The sequence below is a fragment of the Nannizzia gypsea genome, genomic scaffold (genome assembly GCF_000150975.2).
Source record: "Nannizzia gypsea CBS 118893 supercont1.3 genomic scaffold, whole genome shotgun sequence".
Classification (NCBI taxonomy): domain Eukaryota; kingdom Fungi; phylum Ascomycota; class Eurotiomycetes; order Onygenales; family Arthrodermataceae; genus Nannizzia; species Nannizzia gypsea.
The window spans coordinates 559,382-576,585 of record NW_003345199.1 but is presented as its reverse complement, the minus strand read 5'-3'; the positions used below and the strand labels follow the sequence as shown (position 1 = coordinate 576,585).

The 17,204-nt window shown below is 48.3% G+C and overlaps 8 protein-coding genes across 8 annotated transcripts; 4 read left to right on the top strand and 4 right to left on the bottom strand.

Annotated features, from left to right (window-relative positions):
• Positions 1 to 957: 957 nt before the first annotated feature.
• Positions 958 to 2,721, bottom strand: MGYG_03645 (WD repeat-containing protein 70; the record flags this gene model as incomplete). The annotated part of the gene is made up of 1 exon (XM_003173420.1): positions 958 to 2,721. The coding sequence occupies one exon, from the start codon at positions 2,719 to 2,721 to the stop codon at positions 958 to 960; it is 1,764 nt and encodes a 587-aa protein (XP_003173468.1).
• A 522-nt stretch (positions 2,722 to 3,243) lies between these two features.
• MGYG_03644 (CMGC/DYRK protein kinase) lies at positions 3,244 to 4,531 on the top strand (the record flags this gene model as incomplete). The annotated part of the gene is made up of 5 exons (XM_003173419.1): positions 3,244 to 3,260; positions 3,332 to 3,681; positions 3,744 to 4,054; positions 4,109 to 4,283; positions 4,338 to 4,531. 5 exons carry the CDS (start codon positions 3,244 to 3,246, stop codon positions 4,529 to 4,531), a joined length of 1,047 nt encoding a protein of 348 aa, XP_003173467.1.
• A 127-nt stretch (positions 4,532 to 4,658) lies between these two features.
• MGYG_03643 (26S protease regulatory subunit 4) lies at positions 4,659 to 6,148 on the bottom strand (the record flags this gene model as incomplete). The annotated part of the gene is made up of 3 exons (XM_003173418.1): positions 4,659 to 4,909; positions 4,967 to 6,038; positions 6,104 to 6,148. The coding sequence occupies 3 exons, from the start codon at positions 6,146 to 6,148 to the stop codon at positions 4,659 to 4,661; spliced, it is 1,368 nt and encodes a 455-aa protein (XP_003173466.1).
• An 831-nt stretch (positions 6,149 to 6,979) lies between these two features.
• Positions 6,980 to 8,857, top strand: MGYG_03642 (phosphotransferase enzyme family protein; the record flags this gene model as incomplete). Its single annotated transcript, XM_003173417.1, has 5 exons — positions 6,980 to 7,333; positions 7,394 to 7,605; positions 7,664 to 7,842; positions 7,912 to 8,509; positions 8,569 to 8,857. 5 exons carry the CDS (start codon positions 6,980 to 6,982, stop codon positions 8,855 to 8,857), a joined length of 1,632 nt encoding a protein of 543 aa, XP_003173465.1.
• Positions 8,858 to 9,684: 827 nt separating this feature from the next.
• On the top strand, positions 9,685 to 10,565 carry MGYG_03641 (ubiquitin-conjugating enzyme E2 1; the record flags this gene model as incomplete). Its single annotated transcript, XM_003173416.1, has 3 exons — positions 9,685 to 9,942; positions 10,033 to 10,337; positions 10,391 to 10,565. The coding sequence occupies 3 exons, from the start codon at positions 9,685 to 9,687 to the stop codon at positions 10,563 to 10,565; spliced, it is 738 nt and encodes a 245-aa protein (XP_003173464.1).
• Positions 10,566 to 11,347: 782 nt separating this feature from the next.
• Positions 11,348 to 12,783, top strand: MGYG_03640 (cyclin-dependent protein kinase regulator; the record flags this gene model as incomplete). The annotated part of the gene is made up of 2 exons (XM_003173415.1): positions 11,348 to 11,713; positions 11,773 to 12,783. The coding sequence occupies 2 exons, from the start codon at positions 11,348 to 11,350 to the stop codon at positions 12,781 to 12,783; spliced, it is 1,377 nt and encodes a 458-aa protein (XP_003173463.1).
• A 606-nt stretch (positions 12,784 to 13,389) lies between these two features.
• MGYG_03639 (ATP-binding cassette sub-family F member 2) lies at positions 13,390 to 15,391 on the bottom strand (the record flags this gene model as incomplete). The annotated part of the gene is made up of 3 exons (XM_003173414.1): positions 13,390 to 13,516; positions 13,583 to 14,724; positions 14,792 to 15,391. The coding sequence occupies 3 exons, from the start codon at positions 15,389 to 15,391 to the stop codon at positions 13,390 to 13,392; spliced, it is 1,869 nt and encodes a 622-aa protein (XP_003173462.1).
• A 651-nt stretch (positions 15,392 to 16,042) lies between these two features.
• Positions 16,043 to 17,034, bottom strand: MGYG_03638 (HPP family protein; the record flags this gene model as incomplete). Its single annotated transcript, XM_003173413.1, has 2 exons — positions 16,043 to 16,699; positions 16,768 to 17,034. The coding sequence occupies 2 exons, from the start codon at positions 17,032 to 17,034 to the stop codon at positions 16,043 to 16,045; spliced, it is 924 nt and encodes a 307-aa protein (XP_003173461.1).
• Between the last annotated feature and the right edge of the window lie 170 nt (positions 17,035 to 17,204).

The following is a 17,204-nucleotide window of genomic DNA, read 5'->3' as shown; positions in this document are numbered from 1 at the left end:
CGCTCGACTTCAATAGTGCTTCTTCTCCTTCTCACTCGTAGCTAGATCGAATAACCAGGCGTTCCGGCTATTGCTGGTGGTGTCCCTGAGCTTGCACACCAGCGGTCGTAACTAGCCAACGCCTCTTGTGGGCTTCCTTTGACGGCGCCGTAGAGGTTCTACCGCATGTAGAGGGACGATTATGAGGCTGCTATCAAGCCTTCATCCGCTCTCAGGGCGCTCCCAGGTTTGGTCAGGGTCTTCAAGCTAGCTTGCGTCGATAAGCCAGAAGTAAATATTTTACTCAGCTGGAGCAGGGCATAAGTTTGCTTCTTAACGAGGGCAACTGGTCGACCTGCTCGTCATACCGAGACTCCTGGGACGGCTGCGCCTTTGTCTGCGACGCACTTTAGACAGACGAGGGCATGAAGAGTTGCCGGAGGATGCGAGGATTTGGACGATGACCCTCAGCGTGGTGGATGGCTGGGATTTTAGATGACTTGCGCGCCAACCAACCAGAATGGGCGCGAGAAGCCCAGCTTGTGCTTTATATGCAGCTAAATTAATTCAGTGGAGTCAAAGCTGCAAAAGGTGCGTCAGGAGTGTTTATCAAGGGCGCCTTGAGCGGTGATGATGACGGCGATGATGCTGGGGATGCGGCGGCGATGGGCGGTGTTGGTCGGTTAGATATTTACCTGGGTAGGCTGCTACAGGAGTTACTCCGTGCAAGACGAGATCTAGCAGCAGCATCGAGTAGCACAGCATGCTCGATGGCAAAATGGAATTCGTATTAGGGGGAAAATCTCGAGTGTCTGAAAATTTAGATGTAATAAGCGTATACGGAGTATATTAATTCGATAGTTGATTTCAAATCCTCCCAAGCTCGTTGCGCCTGTTATGCCTGTTATGAGTCCATACCATATATACTACATTTACTCCATACAACTCCCCTTATTCATGACTGTTGAATAGCTTCAGCTAATAATTCCGTTTTATCCGCTTCTTATCAGAGCCTGTTCGCTTGGTTTCTTCCTCCTCGTCACTCAGCTCAGCGTAGATGGTCTTGGGCTGCGTGTCTTTCCATGCATAAGTGAATATTGGATTCTTCTCGGCTGCTTCGGCATACTTCAGAAGCGCCTCGCGAGGGTCCTCGTCTCTCATTGAGCTGAGAGGGATGTTGTCTTTGATATGTTTCTCGTCAGGCTGGCTTTTAGCGAAGGGCGTCTGAGCTGGTATGTGCGGCCGGCGAGGGTCTCTTGATCGTCCAGAAGCTGTGAGTCCAACATTAGGATGTCTGGCTGCGAAGCTGGCCGCTGCTATTCCGCTGCCATTAACGATGCCTTCGCCCGAGAATCCGAGGGAGATGTCAGTCGTGAAGTTTGGATCATCATCGACATGCCGCCGTTTTGGTGCTTTGGACATTATCGTCAGAGCTCCATTATGCGAGAGCGATGGGTTATATAGTAGATGCGTCTCTGCGTTGGCAGACCCTGTAACAATCTGGTTGAGCTTTTCGTGCCACAGTACGGAAATTAGAGGTGAGTCGGGGGTGACCAGGGTGACCAGTTCAGGTTTGAGAGTAGCGGGATTCAATATATGGAGATGTCCGGTCTCAGAACCCGTCACAATGTTTGCTCCGCTTGGGGAAAATTGTATGTTAGACGTCGGGTAATGTTTTGATCCAGATATATGCGAGACAGTCGTTATCGGCTGTTTGAATTTCCTGGTATCCCACAGTTTGATCAAGTCGTCTCCTCCCTTGGTAACTACCAACCTCCCATCCGGGCTAATATCCAGGCCGCTGGTCCACGAGTCTCTTGTATGTGCATCTTTAATCTCAGCACTTGGTCTCGTAAAGGGCCCATCTCCTCCCCACATAATAAGACTGCCGTCGAGAGCGCTTGCTATCAGCGCATTTGGTCCTCCCTGCGTAGGGGATGCCCAGGCAACAGCAGTCATTCTGCTTCTACCTGCAGACCCAGCCACCTTTGACCTATGCACGATGACTTCCTTCTGGCTCCTTGAATCATTAACGTCCCAGATACGCAATGTGCTATCCGTACCAGCCGTGACGCACAGGTTGTAATCTGTTGGGCTCCAGGTTCCACTGGTAACTTCAGATATGTGACCCTTGGTATTCTTCATATCCCGCAAATACATGTCTCCCTTCACAAATTCTGCAAGCGTATCGCCATCGCGGCTGAGGACTTTCGCTTGAGGAGTGGCCGATACCACCAAGATCTGGCTAGGGGAAATAGGGTTGAACTTGGCAATGTGGACAGGATGTATCTCGGACGAAGATGTTGCATTTTTTCTCGCATTTGGTTCCACCGATTTAAACGCCCGTAGTGTCGAAGGCGTCAGTGATGCAAAATCGTGGAATTTAACTGTGCAGTCCGTCGAACCCGTTATCATGCGCGCTCCAGCGGTATCAAGTGTTATTGTCGTCACAGCTCGATCGTGCGTTCTAAAGACGAGGTTATGGGAAACGGGGAATTCATCTTCAGGTGAATCGGAGTCAGAGTCCGAATCCGAGTCCGAATCTGAATCTCCGTTGCCTTTATCTTCAGCAGCTTCCTGCGATGGGTTTGCCGGCTTTTCTATTGCCCCAGCACTAGGTGTTTCGATAGGCTCCTTTCGCTTCGTTCGATCAATCTGCGTCTTGATATCGGCTTCTTTCGTCTGCTTCCCAAAGCCGCTCGGGAAGAACTTCTTAAACTCTTCCTCATCGAACCCTTCCATGGTGTAACTGATAGGCTGTCTATGATTAGGAAACTGAGGCTAGTTTTGTCTTCTTGAAGGGCAAGAAATGCACTAACGAGCTAAGTCCCTTTCTTGCAGAGTTTGCCTTGTTTGCATAACTGAAACTTTTTACACGCGCTTGTAAACAAACCTTGTTAGCTTTGGTAAGCGCATATTAGCAAATCAGCGTTGATTATGTCATCATAAAATAGAGTTCAGTGGGGTTTTAGACATCGTTAATCGGCGGCAGATCCACTTTTGACGCTGAACTTTATCTAAGGCGCGCGCAACAGCATCAGGAAAGCTTCATTGAAAGCACAAGTTTCAAGGGCCGAAATATGCGCAATATATGGCTCTTTCGGCGGCCTCCATGGTCGAAGACTTCGTTTTAGGTAGCCCCTCTAAAACAATCCCAGTTGTGGGAGGAGGAAAACACACCATACTACAAACCTGAACGCTTTTATCCCGCGCATGTCGGGGAAGTCCTGAATCAAAGATACCAAATCTCCACAAAGCTTGGATATGGCTCCAACTCAACAGTTTGGCTAGCTTGGGATCTTTATTGGTACTTACGTCTTTCATTATTCGAGGAACTGTGCTGACCCTATAGGTGGCGCTGGATGGAGGAACGATATGTCGCTATCAAAATAAACGCTACATCCCACCACTCACAGGATATCGCAGCCGACAACGAGCTGAATATTCTCCAACACATTGCGAAATGTAACCCGGACCCTCGCAGTCGAGAATTTGTTAGGCTGCCTTTAGACTCATTTAATCTGACTACGAAGTATGGTAACCACACTTGCCTCGCCTTCGAGCCTCTGCGTGAACCTCTGTGGCTCTACCAGAGGAGATGGAAAGAGGACGTTATTCCATCCGAAATATTAAAAATTATGCTACAGACTATTCTACACGACCTAGACTATCTTCATTCTGAGTGTCACATTATTCATACAGGTATGGATGCTTTCCAGCACTTAGGACCATTCATGATAGTCACGGCCTAACGTCGATACTAGACTTAAACCCCGATAATCTCCTAATAAAGCTAGAAGATAGCTCAATACTTCACAGAGATGCTCTAGATGAGTATCACAACCCACTTCCGCAGAAGCATTGTGATGATGGGCGCATTATCTACCTATCAAGAAACAATCACGGGAAACATATCAGGACCACCATACGAACCGTGATTACAGATTTTGACTTGACTGTCAAGGGGGACACGCCAAACTCAGGCTGCATTCAAGCGGAGATTTACCGTGCTCCTGAAGTCATTCTTGAAGCAGGATATTTATACAGTGCCGATATTTGGAGCCTGGGCGTAATGGTAGGTCTTAGATTACACGTGTGATTGAACGAGTTACTAACCTCGCCACAAAAGCTGTGGGATCTTCTGGAGAAGAAGGCACTTTTTGATGAAGTTGATCCTCCCGGCGAGGATAGATATGATGATGCAAACCATCTTGCATATATCACAGGTCTGTTGGGCTCTCCTCCAGTACGGCTACTTGAAAAGGGGAAGCGGACTTCCTTATTTTATGATTCACAAAGTAGGTGTAAGTGCAAATATCCATTCGTTGATTGAATATCGACCTGATAACGTTTATCAGGCCTGAAACAACCGGTTATAGGGCCTGGAGAAGATTTCGGCTTCGAAAACACCATAACTACAGTTACAGGGGAGGAAAAACAAATGTTCATCAAATTCGTGAAGAAAATGACCAAGTGGAAGCCAGAGGAGCGCAGCACCGCGCGAGAGCTCCTCGATGACCCTTGGCTCCATAAAAATTACCCAACAGAGTGAGTTTAGATAGAATACCAAGCTTGCGATATAAACGGAGTGTGTACGGATAGAAATGTCTAATATCAGATTATGGGCTTGCAAAAGGGGCGTGCTTAAATGATATTATACATGAGAAGTAAAAGTAGGACTACAAGTAAAGTCCTTCTGGCTCGTTCTCTTGCTTGGTCTTCATGACACGCTCCCTAGCTGATCTGAAATCGGCCATCTGCACACGCATGCGGCGCTCACGAAGGGCCATGAGACCCGCCTCGGAGCATATGGCTTTGATGTCAGCACCGGAGAGATCGTCCTTCTGGGTGATGAATTCGTCGAGTTCAACATCTTCGCTTAAGGACATCTTGGAAGTATGGAGCGTGAAGATCTTTTTCTTAGTGTTTTCTAAAGGCCCGTTAGTTTGTATTCAGCATTGATGTTTTGGGGGGAAATGGAACATACGGTCAGGGTTCTCAAAGAGAATCTTTCTGTCAATACGGCCGGGACGAATAAGTGCAGGATCCAAGGATTCAATCTTATTCGTGGCCATGATGACTTTAACATCACCTCTATCGTCGAAACCGTCAAGCTGATTCAGAAGTTCAAGCATAGTACGCTGAATTTCTCGCTCACCGCCAGATGTAGAATCATAACGCTTCGTACCAATTGCATCGATCTCATCAATAAAGACGATTGATGGGGCATGTTCGGCAGCAACCTGGAAGATCTGGCGGACAAGACGAGGTCCGTCACCGAGATACTTTTGAATAAGTTCACTACCCACGATACGCAAGAAAGTAGCGCTCGTTTGGTTGGCGACGGCTTTGGCGAGAAGGGTTTTTCCAGTACCCGGACCACCGTACAAGATGACACCCTTCGGGGGTTTGATACCCATCTCTTCGTAAAGTTCTGGATGCAGCAACGGCAGTTCGACGGCTTCTCTCACTTCCTGGATCTGCGATTCTAGACCGCCTATGTCTGCGTACGACTCTGTGGGGGCTTTCTCCAGCTTCATAACAGATACAAGCGGGTCGGCATCGTCGGTGAGAACACCCACGACCGAGACTGACTTGTGATGAAGTAGGATACTAGCTCCCGGCTCTAACAGGTCCTTATCGACAAAGGACATGATGGAGACGTAGTACTCTGGCCCTGTCGCACTGGAAACAATAGCATGGTCATCATCGATCATCTCCTCCAGGTTTCCGACTCCCATGGGACTGCCTCTCATATCATCCACCCGGCCCCTCTCATCTGCATTTCGGTCCAGAGCACTGTTGTTATCGTCCGCCGCTGGGTGAGTCGAAGAAGTCTGGGCCTTGGACTTGCGGATACGCTCTTGATTCTCCACGTACTCCTCTTCAAGGAGAAGGTGGTCATGCACACGCTGCATGCGGAGGTATTTTAACTTGCATCTTGACGTCGGATAGATAGACGGTAGTTTGGCAGAGGCATTTGGGCCCTGTTGCTTACGCTTCTTTCGTCCGACGCGGGTGGTTGGCTGTGGTGGTGGTTCGTACTTTGGCTTCTCTTTCTGTAGAGCCTGGTGAGCGAATGACCCGGTAGGAAACCCGAAGACGAGTAAAAGTGAAAATGTACCTTCTTATCCTTATCGTCTTTGCCCTCTCCTCCTTGGCCACCCATACTGGATGGTTGGTTTCCCTATTTAACCATCGTTTAGTATCCATTTTAACAGATCTGAGCAGCAGGCAAACATACCATGGTGACAAGCTAACCGCCCAGTCGGCCGATCAACTGTTTCTTATTGTAGACACGGAATATATCAGTGAGTGGTAAGTCCTGGAAGTAGATCTCCGTCTGCGCCGTCAACCGTCTTAGTGGTAAGGGAGGGTGTTTGTTGAATGTTCGATTGGGGTATGTCACTGTTGTTCAACTTTGGAGCTTCTTCTTGCTTCGCTCTCCTGCATCGAGCTCTGCTTAGTAATGAAAAGTTTGTCATCCATAATCCATCGGAACGTAAAAATTATACTCCGAATACTTGATGAGTCATCCCAGAGCTAAAAAGACAACGCCGACTATTGACTATGGGTGCAAACACGCGAGAAAAAGGAGTAACCACTTGGTGAATCAAAGATGGAATTGACGATGGTGAGGCTGGAAAGGTTTCACTATCTGGGTTAAATTATCTTAACTAGGGGCTATCCTGCAGTTATCAAACTGGGTATTGTCATAGACAACACGCAATGGCCGATAACAACCCCCAAAACTGCTATTTATAAAGATATAGACCCCGTCGATGCAGGTTTATGTTTCATTTACCATTCTTATTATCATTAAGCTCTGAAGGGAAGAGCCTCGGAGAGCACATTCGTCTCCAAACTTGAGTAAGGGGCTGGTTCCCTCTTGTGCTGGTATCGCCAGATACACTGATGTACATCCCTTCTTCTGTTTTCAAATGAATGATACCCAATGGATCTACTGCGAATACTTCTTCCCCGGCCTGTTAACATAGGCATGGCCCATACAGGACCTCGACTCTTCATAAGAGGTTTCAAAACTAGGGCTTCTTCTGCCGATACTTGCACAACAGACTTTTTCAGGAATACCACAGGACGATGGCTCTGGGGAGAAAAGGAGCAACTGCTTGAACGTCACAGAGAATTCAAAGTACGAGAGCTCCAGACGACAGCGGCAGACACCCTGGGCTCTCGTGCCTGTGTTTCTATGTCGAAAATCGGAGAAGGCAATTTCAACAAAGTCTTCCGTCTCGTGATGAATGACAGAGCGGTAGCAATTGCTCGAATTCCCCATCCGAATGCTGGTCCGTCACGGTACACTACCATGTCAGAGGTTGCTACTATGGAATTTGTTAGTGGTACCCGTCTCGGGAACGTCTAAAAAAAAGCACGAATTGACTCCAGTACATAGGCAAGGTCAATGCTTAAAATACCGGTCCCTAAAGTCTTAGCGTGGTCTTCGTCTCCTGATAACTCCGTAGGTGTAGAATACATCGTTATGGAAGAGGCCAACGGCACACAGCTCTCTCAGACATGGGATGGCCTGAAAATACATGACAGAAGCGAGATAATCAATGATATTGTTTCTATAGAGCAGAAACTTCTCTCTGTGACTTTTGACCTGTGGGTATAGCTCTTTTAAATAGGGGGCTGGATGCGGTACTGAACCCTTGCATACTAGATATGGCTCATTGTATTTTGCCAAAGATACTTTCCCAGGCTGCCAGCCGGCAAAAATTAGCGGTGATATAACAGAAGAAACCAAGGATGCTGTTAGAAGCCAATATGTCATCGGTCCTACTTCTCACAGGGAGTTTTGGGAGAAGGAACGGGCTGTGATGTCCTTGGATCGAGGACCTTGTGAGTTACTGAGCTCGTTTAGTTGGTGTTTATGGAGCACTCTTTGCTAAAGATTCTTCTTCGATCTAGGGAAATCGGCCAGTGGATATGTGGAGTCTATAGCACGCCGCGAGATTGCGTGGATTTCCCAGTATGCAAAGAGAGATTCAATCTTGTCTGGCTACCCCAGGGGCAAAGGAAGCCAAAAACCACCCGAGGACCACATCGCCTTACTGGAGAGATACTTAGCTGTTGTTTCCAAGCTTCTTCCCGATGATACTGAGCTTGTCCGCCCGACACTCTGGTATCCTGACATTCATGATGGTAATATCTTTGTCCAAGACGGTAGAATCTCCAGTCTTATCGACTGGCAGTCAGTCTGGGTTGCTCCTCTGCTTCTCCAAGCCAGAACCCCTCGGCTGATCGACTACAATGGAGATATCCAGCTGAGACTTCCCGAAGACTTTAAAATGTTACCCGAGGAAGAGAAAGATCAAGTCAGAGACCGCGTCCAACGGTCTATTCAAGTATATCTTTATGAACATCAGACAGCAAAGTTCAACCCATTGCTTAATAGGGCGATTAGGAAACCCCACGGGAAAACACTGGGTCAGCTTGTAAGCTTTGCTGGAAACTCTTGGGATGACCACATTGTGCCCCTTAGGGATACACTGATTGACGTTGAAAGGTATATAGCAAGACTGGTACGGCTTCGAGTACGATTAGATGCTAACAGAGATGTTCCAGGGACTGGCTGAAGATCTTCGAGTCTGGCAAATGTCCATATCACTTTTCGCCTGACGAGCGCTCCCAACACTGCGAGGAGGCAAAGGCCTTCAACGCAGCCCAGGAATTCTGGGAGATGCTGCAGAGCAGAGTCCAACCAGACGGCTGGACCTCTGTCGAGGACTTCGACGACGCCGTAGAATACTTTTCCCAGCTGCGAGAAGCCGGGCTGGCCAGCTTGGAAGGCGAGGAAAGGGACGAGTTCGAGGCCTCGACCCGGTGGGTGGTGGACCGCAGGGCAGAGACATGAATGAGTGTAGCTTATGTATTTATATTAGCCAGAAACAGGGCGAGAAACCTTCTAACTACCCATTCGCATTCGTAATAGTGCAGCTATTATTGCTATATCATCGTCCTATCATTTGCTCTATTCCAGAATGAGGCGGACGCCTAACACGTCAACTGCTGCCAAAAAGAAAAAACGCCTCCGCGGTTAGCTTAAATCATACCTAACTTAGCTGACTATGGAACTTGTTAGGTGCCTAGGTAGTCAGTAGTCGCAGGTGAGGTGAGGTCACCGACCAACCACTAACCAACTAGCCAGCGAAAGTCACTATCACCATCTTTCATGAGACGACCAGCAAACCAACTCATCCCCTATTCAGAACAGTCGAAAAGAAGCGCAGACATCGCACACTTCCCTCCCCTCAGGCTATCAGCTGCCAGACAGACGCCGGAGTCCTCCCCACAAGCCCGCAGCCTGTCACATAACCTAGCTATAACTAGACCGACCCGCGACCCTGCGACCTGCCAAACCCGCTCGGCGCCTGCTGCCTTGACTCACAGTCTCGCACACGCCTGCAGTCCCCCTGGCTGGTCCCCATCTGCCGCATCCCAGGCCAAGGTATAAAAGGTGGCTACTCAGGCCCTCTGTCCCCCCAGCTTGAGCCGCCCTCTCATTCTGGGCTATTTATATGTCCCTGTTTGGCGCCGTCTGGTCGTACCATCTCTAACTCCTCCAAGGCTGCCTAGCTCCCCCGCGCCCAACACCCATCAACGCTGCCAACGACACACCTATTAGTGCTCAGAGGAGGGATCCCCGAGACACCAGTGCTCAGCCTGATATCGCATCCCATCATGGCTTCCAACCGCACCCGCCGGATCACCAAGGAAATCGCCGATATCCAAGCGGACCGCCACTCGCAAATCTCGGTAGATCCTATCTCAGACGATGACCTTACACGCCTAAAGGGCAGCTTTCCGGGACCGCCTGGTACTGCCTACGAAGGCGGAACGTTCAAGGTCGACATCACAATTCCCACCGAGTACCCGTTCCGTCCGCCGGTCATGAAGTTTGATACCCGAGTCTGGCACCCAAACATTAGCAGTCAGACGGTATATATATCATGTCCCCCTATAATTCAGATAAGACTTCTACATAGCGTATAAGGAAGGATAAAGACTAATGGAAAGCTTGCTGTCTAGGGTGCTATCTGCCTGGATACACTTTCGTCTGCCTGGTCACCTGTTCTGACTATGAAATCAGCCCTTCTTTCTCTCCAGTCTCTTCTCAGCACACCCGAGCCCCGAGACCCTCAGGATGCCGAAGTTGCTCGTATGCTTCTCACAGACCCAAAGGAGTTTGAAAGAGTTGCTAGAGAATGGGCTGTGATGCACGCCGGAGCCCCACGGAGACACACTGGAGAAGGCAGCGGCGGTGCTACCGACGAGTCGATTAGGAAAAAGGCCCTCAAGGCTAAGGAAGATGAGCAACGAGAGAAGCTTGCGGCGTAAGCTCCCAAGTGTTCCCTGTCATACTTGAAAAATAACTAACACGGCGTAGGTACGAGGGTTACAACAAGAATCTCATTGACCGCTTCTGTAGCATGGGTTTCGACGTTCCTCGTGTCGTCTCTGCCTTCAAGTACGTTGGTATCGACCCCATGGACGGTGATGATTACGAACTCGAGGAAGCATACATGGGTGATATCACTGCCCGTCTCCTTGGCGAGCCATGATACCCCCCATCCACTCCATTTTGGACAAAACCGCCTCTTTCTTCCCTTTTCTTCCCTTCCCTATTGATTTTATTCAACTTTACTGACCACATTATATCATCTATCACCATTACCTACTTTCATACATACATCCCTCCCCTGCATTTTCTGTTTTAACCCCCTTTCATTCTGTTTCTTGTTTTTTGTCTCATCATTGCTTTCATATACTACTCTTCCCCCATCCCAAACCCCCATATATTTCCCCTTGTTTCTCTTTCTTTCACTATCTGCGCAATTGAGTAATTGGACCTGTTCCATGGGAAGGAGAGGAGAAGAGCGGATGGAGAGAAGAGGGAGCCAGGGGGGAGCATAAGCGGTGTCTGGCGATGGATCAACAAGACTGGCGTTATAGCGCGGAGCAAAGGCTTTTGTGTGGAAACTAAATAGGTGCTTCAATCCCAAATCACATTCAACTTCCCTCATCGTATTTATATTCAGTATTTTTCTCGATAGTTTGCTATAACTATAGTAGCAGCAGTAGTGGTGTCGCATGATGATGTATAGGGCTGATATATTTAGCTTCTATGCAAAAGTGTAATATTTTACTTCAACCTCCCAATACAAAAGCTCCAAGCTCGCATATTTAACTACTCAGATACATCTTGACCACGGTTTATGGCTTGATCCAAGACACGACATTTTGAGATTCTTCTCTATACCTGCTCTCCTGTCTCCCTTATACGTTTGATTGTTGGGTCATTTTCACCTCTACTCACCTGGATATCCACGCTCACCGGCCCACCATGCTAGAAGACGACATATACCGAACCTCCACACAATTCCGCCTATGGTCATTTACAGAAGACTCTCTCCGGTCGATTCGAGCTAATACAAACGCCGTTGCAAGCGAGCGTGTTCGTGCCGCTGTCCGCCGGGCCAGAGAAGCCCGACAACAAGCCTCTTCAGCTCCAACACCAGACCAAGGCACGCCGAATCCAACCCCAAGCGATGGCGAAAGAGCCGTTACGCCAGCTCGAACGGGAGCAGCAAACGAGCAGGAGATAGATTGTCTTACACCGGACGAGGAGTTTGAGCTGGTACAATACTTTTGCGAGAAGACCATGGAGCTGGGAGACGAGTATAAACCACCTCTACCCACAACAGTGAGGGTATGTATGCGTCTGTACACCTCGAATCTATATCGATGCTAATAGATGTTTTGAAAAAGGCGACTGCAATCCAATACCTTCGGCGATTCTACCTTACAAACTCCCCAATGACTTATCACCCGAAATCAATCATGCCGTGTGCGCTCTTCCTGGCTACCAAGACAGATAACTTCTACATGTCCCTCCGGTCTTTTACCGAACACATACCCAATTCGACGATGGAAGGTATAATTGCTCCTGAGTTCCTACTCACACAGGGTCTACGATTCACTTTTGACGTACGCCATCCGTTTCGTGGGTTGGAGGGCGGGATGATGGAGCTGAACGCAATTGCAAAGGGAGAAGCTACACCAGGACCACATCTTCCAGGCCTTACTGCAGCTGGACTTCAGAAATCTATCCAATCACTTCCACCTCCCCCTACTTCGATAGCAGGGCCAGTGCCTGCCTCGCCGCTGTCAACCCGTTTGGCAAAAGTACACCATAATACCAGAGAAATCCTCAAACACTCCGCGCAAATGACAGATGCATATTTCCTCTATACCCCTTCCCAGATCTGGGTATCTGCCTTGTTCATCGCCGATAGACCCCTAGCCGAATTTTATCTAGAAACAAAGCTCGGCCCAGCTACATCCTCTTCTTCCCCAACGTCGCCGTCAGCCATGCTCTCCAACATACACGCCAAACTGATCCCTGTCATACAATCCTGCAGCGATTTACTTACCTCTTACATTCAAAATAATGGAACATCAAGTACTGTTCCCGGCTCTGCGCGGATGAAGAGGCTAAAGCTGATAGGCAAAAAGCTGTTCCACTGCCAGAACCCAGAAAGGGAAGATCTGATTGCTTTAAACAGGTTGCAAAAGGCGGGCGGCTCCGCCGTCCCGACCGGAACTAATACGCCCTCGGAACCCATTGCTGCACCAGTTTTATCTAATGCAGCTGTTGGGAATGAGGAGCAGGGCGTGGAAAATGATATAGACCGCGCTGCTAAGAAGCGTAAATTGGAGGGTGAGAGGCTTGGAGGACGGATGAACTCTCCCTTTGGAGGGGACCTGAAGAAGGGATAACAGATATAATTATATACTATACGGTGAATGGTAGACGCCGTCGAAGCAAAATAAGCATAGCATTGAGTGTACTGGATTGGTGTTTTATGGCAATTGGGTCCTTGCTCTATCAACAACATAACTACCTATATTGTGTAGGCGTGGCATCACGGTATTACTTTTACCATAGCTATTCAAATATAAGAGTTATGTCATAATATAAACGAACGGTAGTAAGTAATCTTTCATTTCATCACATAACCTTTTCTATTACCTTGCCATTTCATGAAGGCGAAAATAGAAGCCTCCTATGTCGAAGCAAAATGCAAAAAAATAATTCAAACGGAAGGATAGAAAACATCAGTTTTAATCTAAACAATCCCGGTTCCCATGTACGCAAATCGATTTTTAGTGCGCTGACCAGGGGAAAAGGCCCATTTACATAACGATAATAGGTCAAGGGATGATAAAACCATTCGTACCACCGAGACCGTGAAGGGAAGTGAAACATGACAAAATTTTGAAGTAAGGCCGTTGGTTGCAGAGGTTGCTTTTGTCGGCAGTAAAGAGAATGAGTAAATAAATGGGGAATCAAGCAAGAAAAGAACAAGCCTCCGATTGTCGGCATTAGACTTGGCCGGCGTTGATCATCTTTTTTCGGAGGTGGTTCTTGTACTCGCCGATGGTGCCGTCCCATCGGCGGACGGTCTTGTTCTCGCACACCATAATATCTTTGGCAATCTTGTCAAGGAGTCTAAATAATGATGTTAGTATCTTGATTCATGAACAACATGTAAAAACTGGAGGACTAAATTCGTACCTGAAGTCGTGAGAAACAACGACGACACCACCGCTGAAAGCATTGATAGCATCTGCCAAACTGTCAATGGTAGGAATATCCAATCCGTTGGTAGGTTCGTCAAGCAACAACATGTTGGGGCTCTCAATGGCCAAAATGGCAAAGACGATTCTGCTCTTCTGACCCTCAGAAAGAGTTCCCATGAGGGCAGTCTGAGATTCGCCAGAAAGACCGTATCGGCCAAGCTGCTGACGCCAGTACTGGTAATCTTGACTCTTCTCAGAATACTTGTCACGAACGAAGTCGAGGGCACTCTTGGTCAGGTCGAGCTGCTCAGCAGAGTGCTGACTGTACATGCCGAGTTTCAAGTGGGTATGGCGGGTGACAACACCAGCTGTGGGAGCGAGCTTGCCAGTCATGATACGGAGAAGGGTAGACTTTCCAACACCGTTGGGGCCGACGAGAGCAGTTCGAGAGTCCATATCTACACCGAAGTCAAGGTTCTCATACAGGTTATCCTTTGGATCACCGGAGTAGGAGAATGTGACGTCGTCGAATGAAAGGACTGGTGGAGGTAGCTTTTCAACATCGGCAAATCTGAAGGTGAAGATCTTGTCGGGGATAACGGGCTGGATGAAACCATCGGCCTCCATCTTGTCGAGGATCTTTTGTCGGGATTTAGCCTGTCGTACCAAGTTGGCGTATGTACCAGCGGATGCAATGAACTTCTTGATGTGGGCAATTTCTTCCTGTTGCTTGTGGTATGCCTTCATCTGGTTTGTTTCCTGTTCAGCACGGGTTTTCTGGTAGGAATCGTAGTTTCCACCATAGTACATAAGCTGCTTCATTCGCATATCAATCATGGTTGTGCAGACACCGTTCAAGAAGTCCATACTGTGGGAGACGAGGATGAGGGTTCGGTCCCACTTCTTTAAGTATTCTTCCAACCACACGCAGGCCTCAAGGTCAAGATGGGCAGTGGGGTCGTCGAGAAGAAGCAAAGATGGTTTGACGAACAAAGCCTTGGCCAAAGCAACACGCATTCTCCAACCACCGGACATATCCTTGGTCATCTTCTTGATAGTGACCTTGTTGAAACCAAGACCAGTAAGGATGAGAGAGGCTCGGGTGTGGAAAGTAGATGGGTCCATGCCGTCCATTCGCTGTAAATTTCGTCAGTATATGTCCATTATCTAGTTTTTTTTTTTTTTTTTTTTTTACTCTACTTACCTCGTAGATATCCTCGAGGACAGGCGAATCTGGCCCCTCGTTTTCCAAGACATCTTCAGCAAGTTTCTCTAGTCGGTCCAGCTCGTTCTGTGCCTCTGTGACGACCCAGTCCAAAGCTCCGAGGTCACTTGGGGGAGCACCCTCGTTGAGTAGATAGATATCAATGTGCTCTGGGATGGGGAATTCTCTCTTGGAAATGGCCTTTAGGAGGGTAGATTTACCGCAACCGTTCTCTCCGAGGAGACCATATCGTTTGCCGTAGGTGAGTTCAAGAGTAGAGTCTGTGATGAGGACTCGTCCGTGGAACACAAGCGAGATGGATGACATCTTAACGTCTCTGCTGGATGGGATAGATGCTAAAACACCGGTAGTGACACGATCTGACAGTCCGAACTTGTCCGTCTGCTCTGTTAACTTCTTGACGTCGGACATCTTGGCGGAGCTGGTGGCGGCCTCCTCCGCATCGTCACCGTTAACAGAAGAAGCCGTGGAGACGTTCTTAGAGTTGGCCTTTGACGACAGCTTGGAGGTCGCTGTCTTCTTCTTGTCTCCCTCAGCGGCACGTTTGGCCTGACGGGCAGCTTTCGATGCAGACACCATATTTGCTAGATAACTTTTCCTTTTTGGTCTAGATCAACTGGATATTGCTTTACTATCGATCTAGATTGTATATATCAGATGTCAGTTATATGTCAGGTATGCCCAGCAGGTGTAGTTCCAGCATTTGATATGTAAACAGGCAGCCAAGTGTGAGAGGATGAATATCAATATCGGGCCTCAAAAAGGAGGAAGCACAAACCGATGGTGGGGGTTTCGATGCCTTATCGATAGGAAGCCCTAAGAGTGGGATGAACAGCGGTCTATTTTAAATAAAAAAAAAGGCAAGGAAAGAAAGCTGGCTGGCAGAGACAGTCCTGGGGTATCCAGACGGCTCTATCCTATCCCGCGATATAAAGCTGGAGAGACAAGTCGCCCACGATGACTTGTCGCTGTTGCTGCTTGAGGCTGCAGTTAAAAGATGAAGATGAAGATGATGAGTTTTAGGCGGAAAAAAAGGTCGCGGGTGAAAAATCTAGGAGGGTGAAGCTTATGTAAGTAATTCCATGAATTATCATTGGCTGTAGATCACGTGGCTATGACATCAGAGCTGAGCCCAAGGAAAAGCAAAAAAAGACAAAACAAAAAAGGAAAATCATAACAGATGAAGAAAGTGAAGAAGAGAGGAAGAAAAGAAGAGAAGAGGAATGAGGTCTAGTTTTGTTTGGGTTCGTCTGCTTTTTCTTCGGTTGAAGCGTCTTTCTCATCTATGTCTATGATACGTCTACTGAGTCGTTCGAGGAAGTCATGTTCAGCGGCAGTGAGGGAGATGGATCCTGATATCTCGACCTGTCCTGGTCTGATGGTGATATAGTCTCCAGGCTGCTTTTCAGTGCCATCGGAGGAGGGCCGTTGGCCTGGCGGATCAGGGTGGACGGTCTCTTCGGAAGTCGAGGACTCTAGGTCTGCCGTCTTTGGTGGAATCAGGCTGACAGGAGTCCACCAATGCGTCGGGAAGCGTCGTTCTATATTGTTGAAGATCAGAGCTGTGACAAGGACGATAGTGCAGGCAAGAAGGACGACTGGCAGAAGGAACCAGCCGAGGTGTCTCGTCCTCGGGTCAACGGCTGCAAGTAAAGCAGTGGCGCCTGCTGGGGGGTGGACCGTTTTTGTAAGCGCCATCACCAGCGTGGCAGAAGCACAGCACAGAGGGCCTGCTATCCAGTAGAGCTCCTCATGACGGGGATGGAGGGCGAACAGCTTTGTTATCCCCACCCCGACAACTGCTGCAAGAAAGTGACCAAGCACTGCATTCCTGGGCTGTGCGAGTGGTGATTCTATAGCACAGTATGCAAGCACGGCTGCAGCTCCCTAGTCACCAAAATAAAAATGAGTCTCCTGGGTTTATGATGAAACGGGGAGGTTGGAGTAGCACTTACAAAACTGCCCACTACCAGAGGGGCTTCGTGTTGTGTGAAAGAAGGGATATGTTGAGATAATGCAGTAATAGTCAACAGGCCGCAGAAAACGCCAACAAACGTCCAGAATATGACTACCAGCGTCCCGAGCTTAGGCACAGCTTCACGTCTATGGCCGAGGAAGTGGGCAATAGGGTATGGATATCGGTGCCATCGCGGATGGGGGATAAACCGGTTGAGGAAGATATCGATATCGATCTCTATCCTCCGGAGGCTGTTGAGGTTCATTGGCGCGAAAATCTTTTTATACAGCAAACAACGGGAGACCCGGAAAGAAACTTGCCCAAGAAAAGACTATGTTCAGCAAGGAAAATGGCGAAAGAAACGACAATGTCTATAATGCATGGAAGAAAGGAATCGAAGACTCTCTATTCATCGACCTCAGAGCCGGTTGTCAT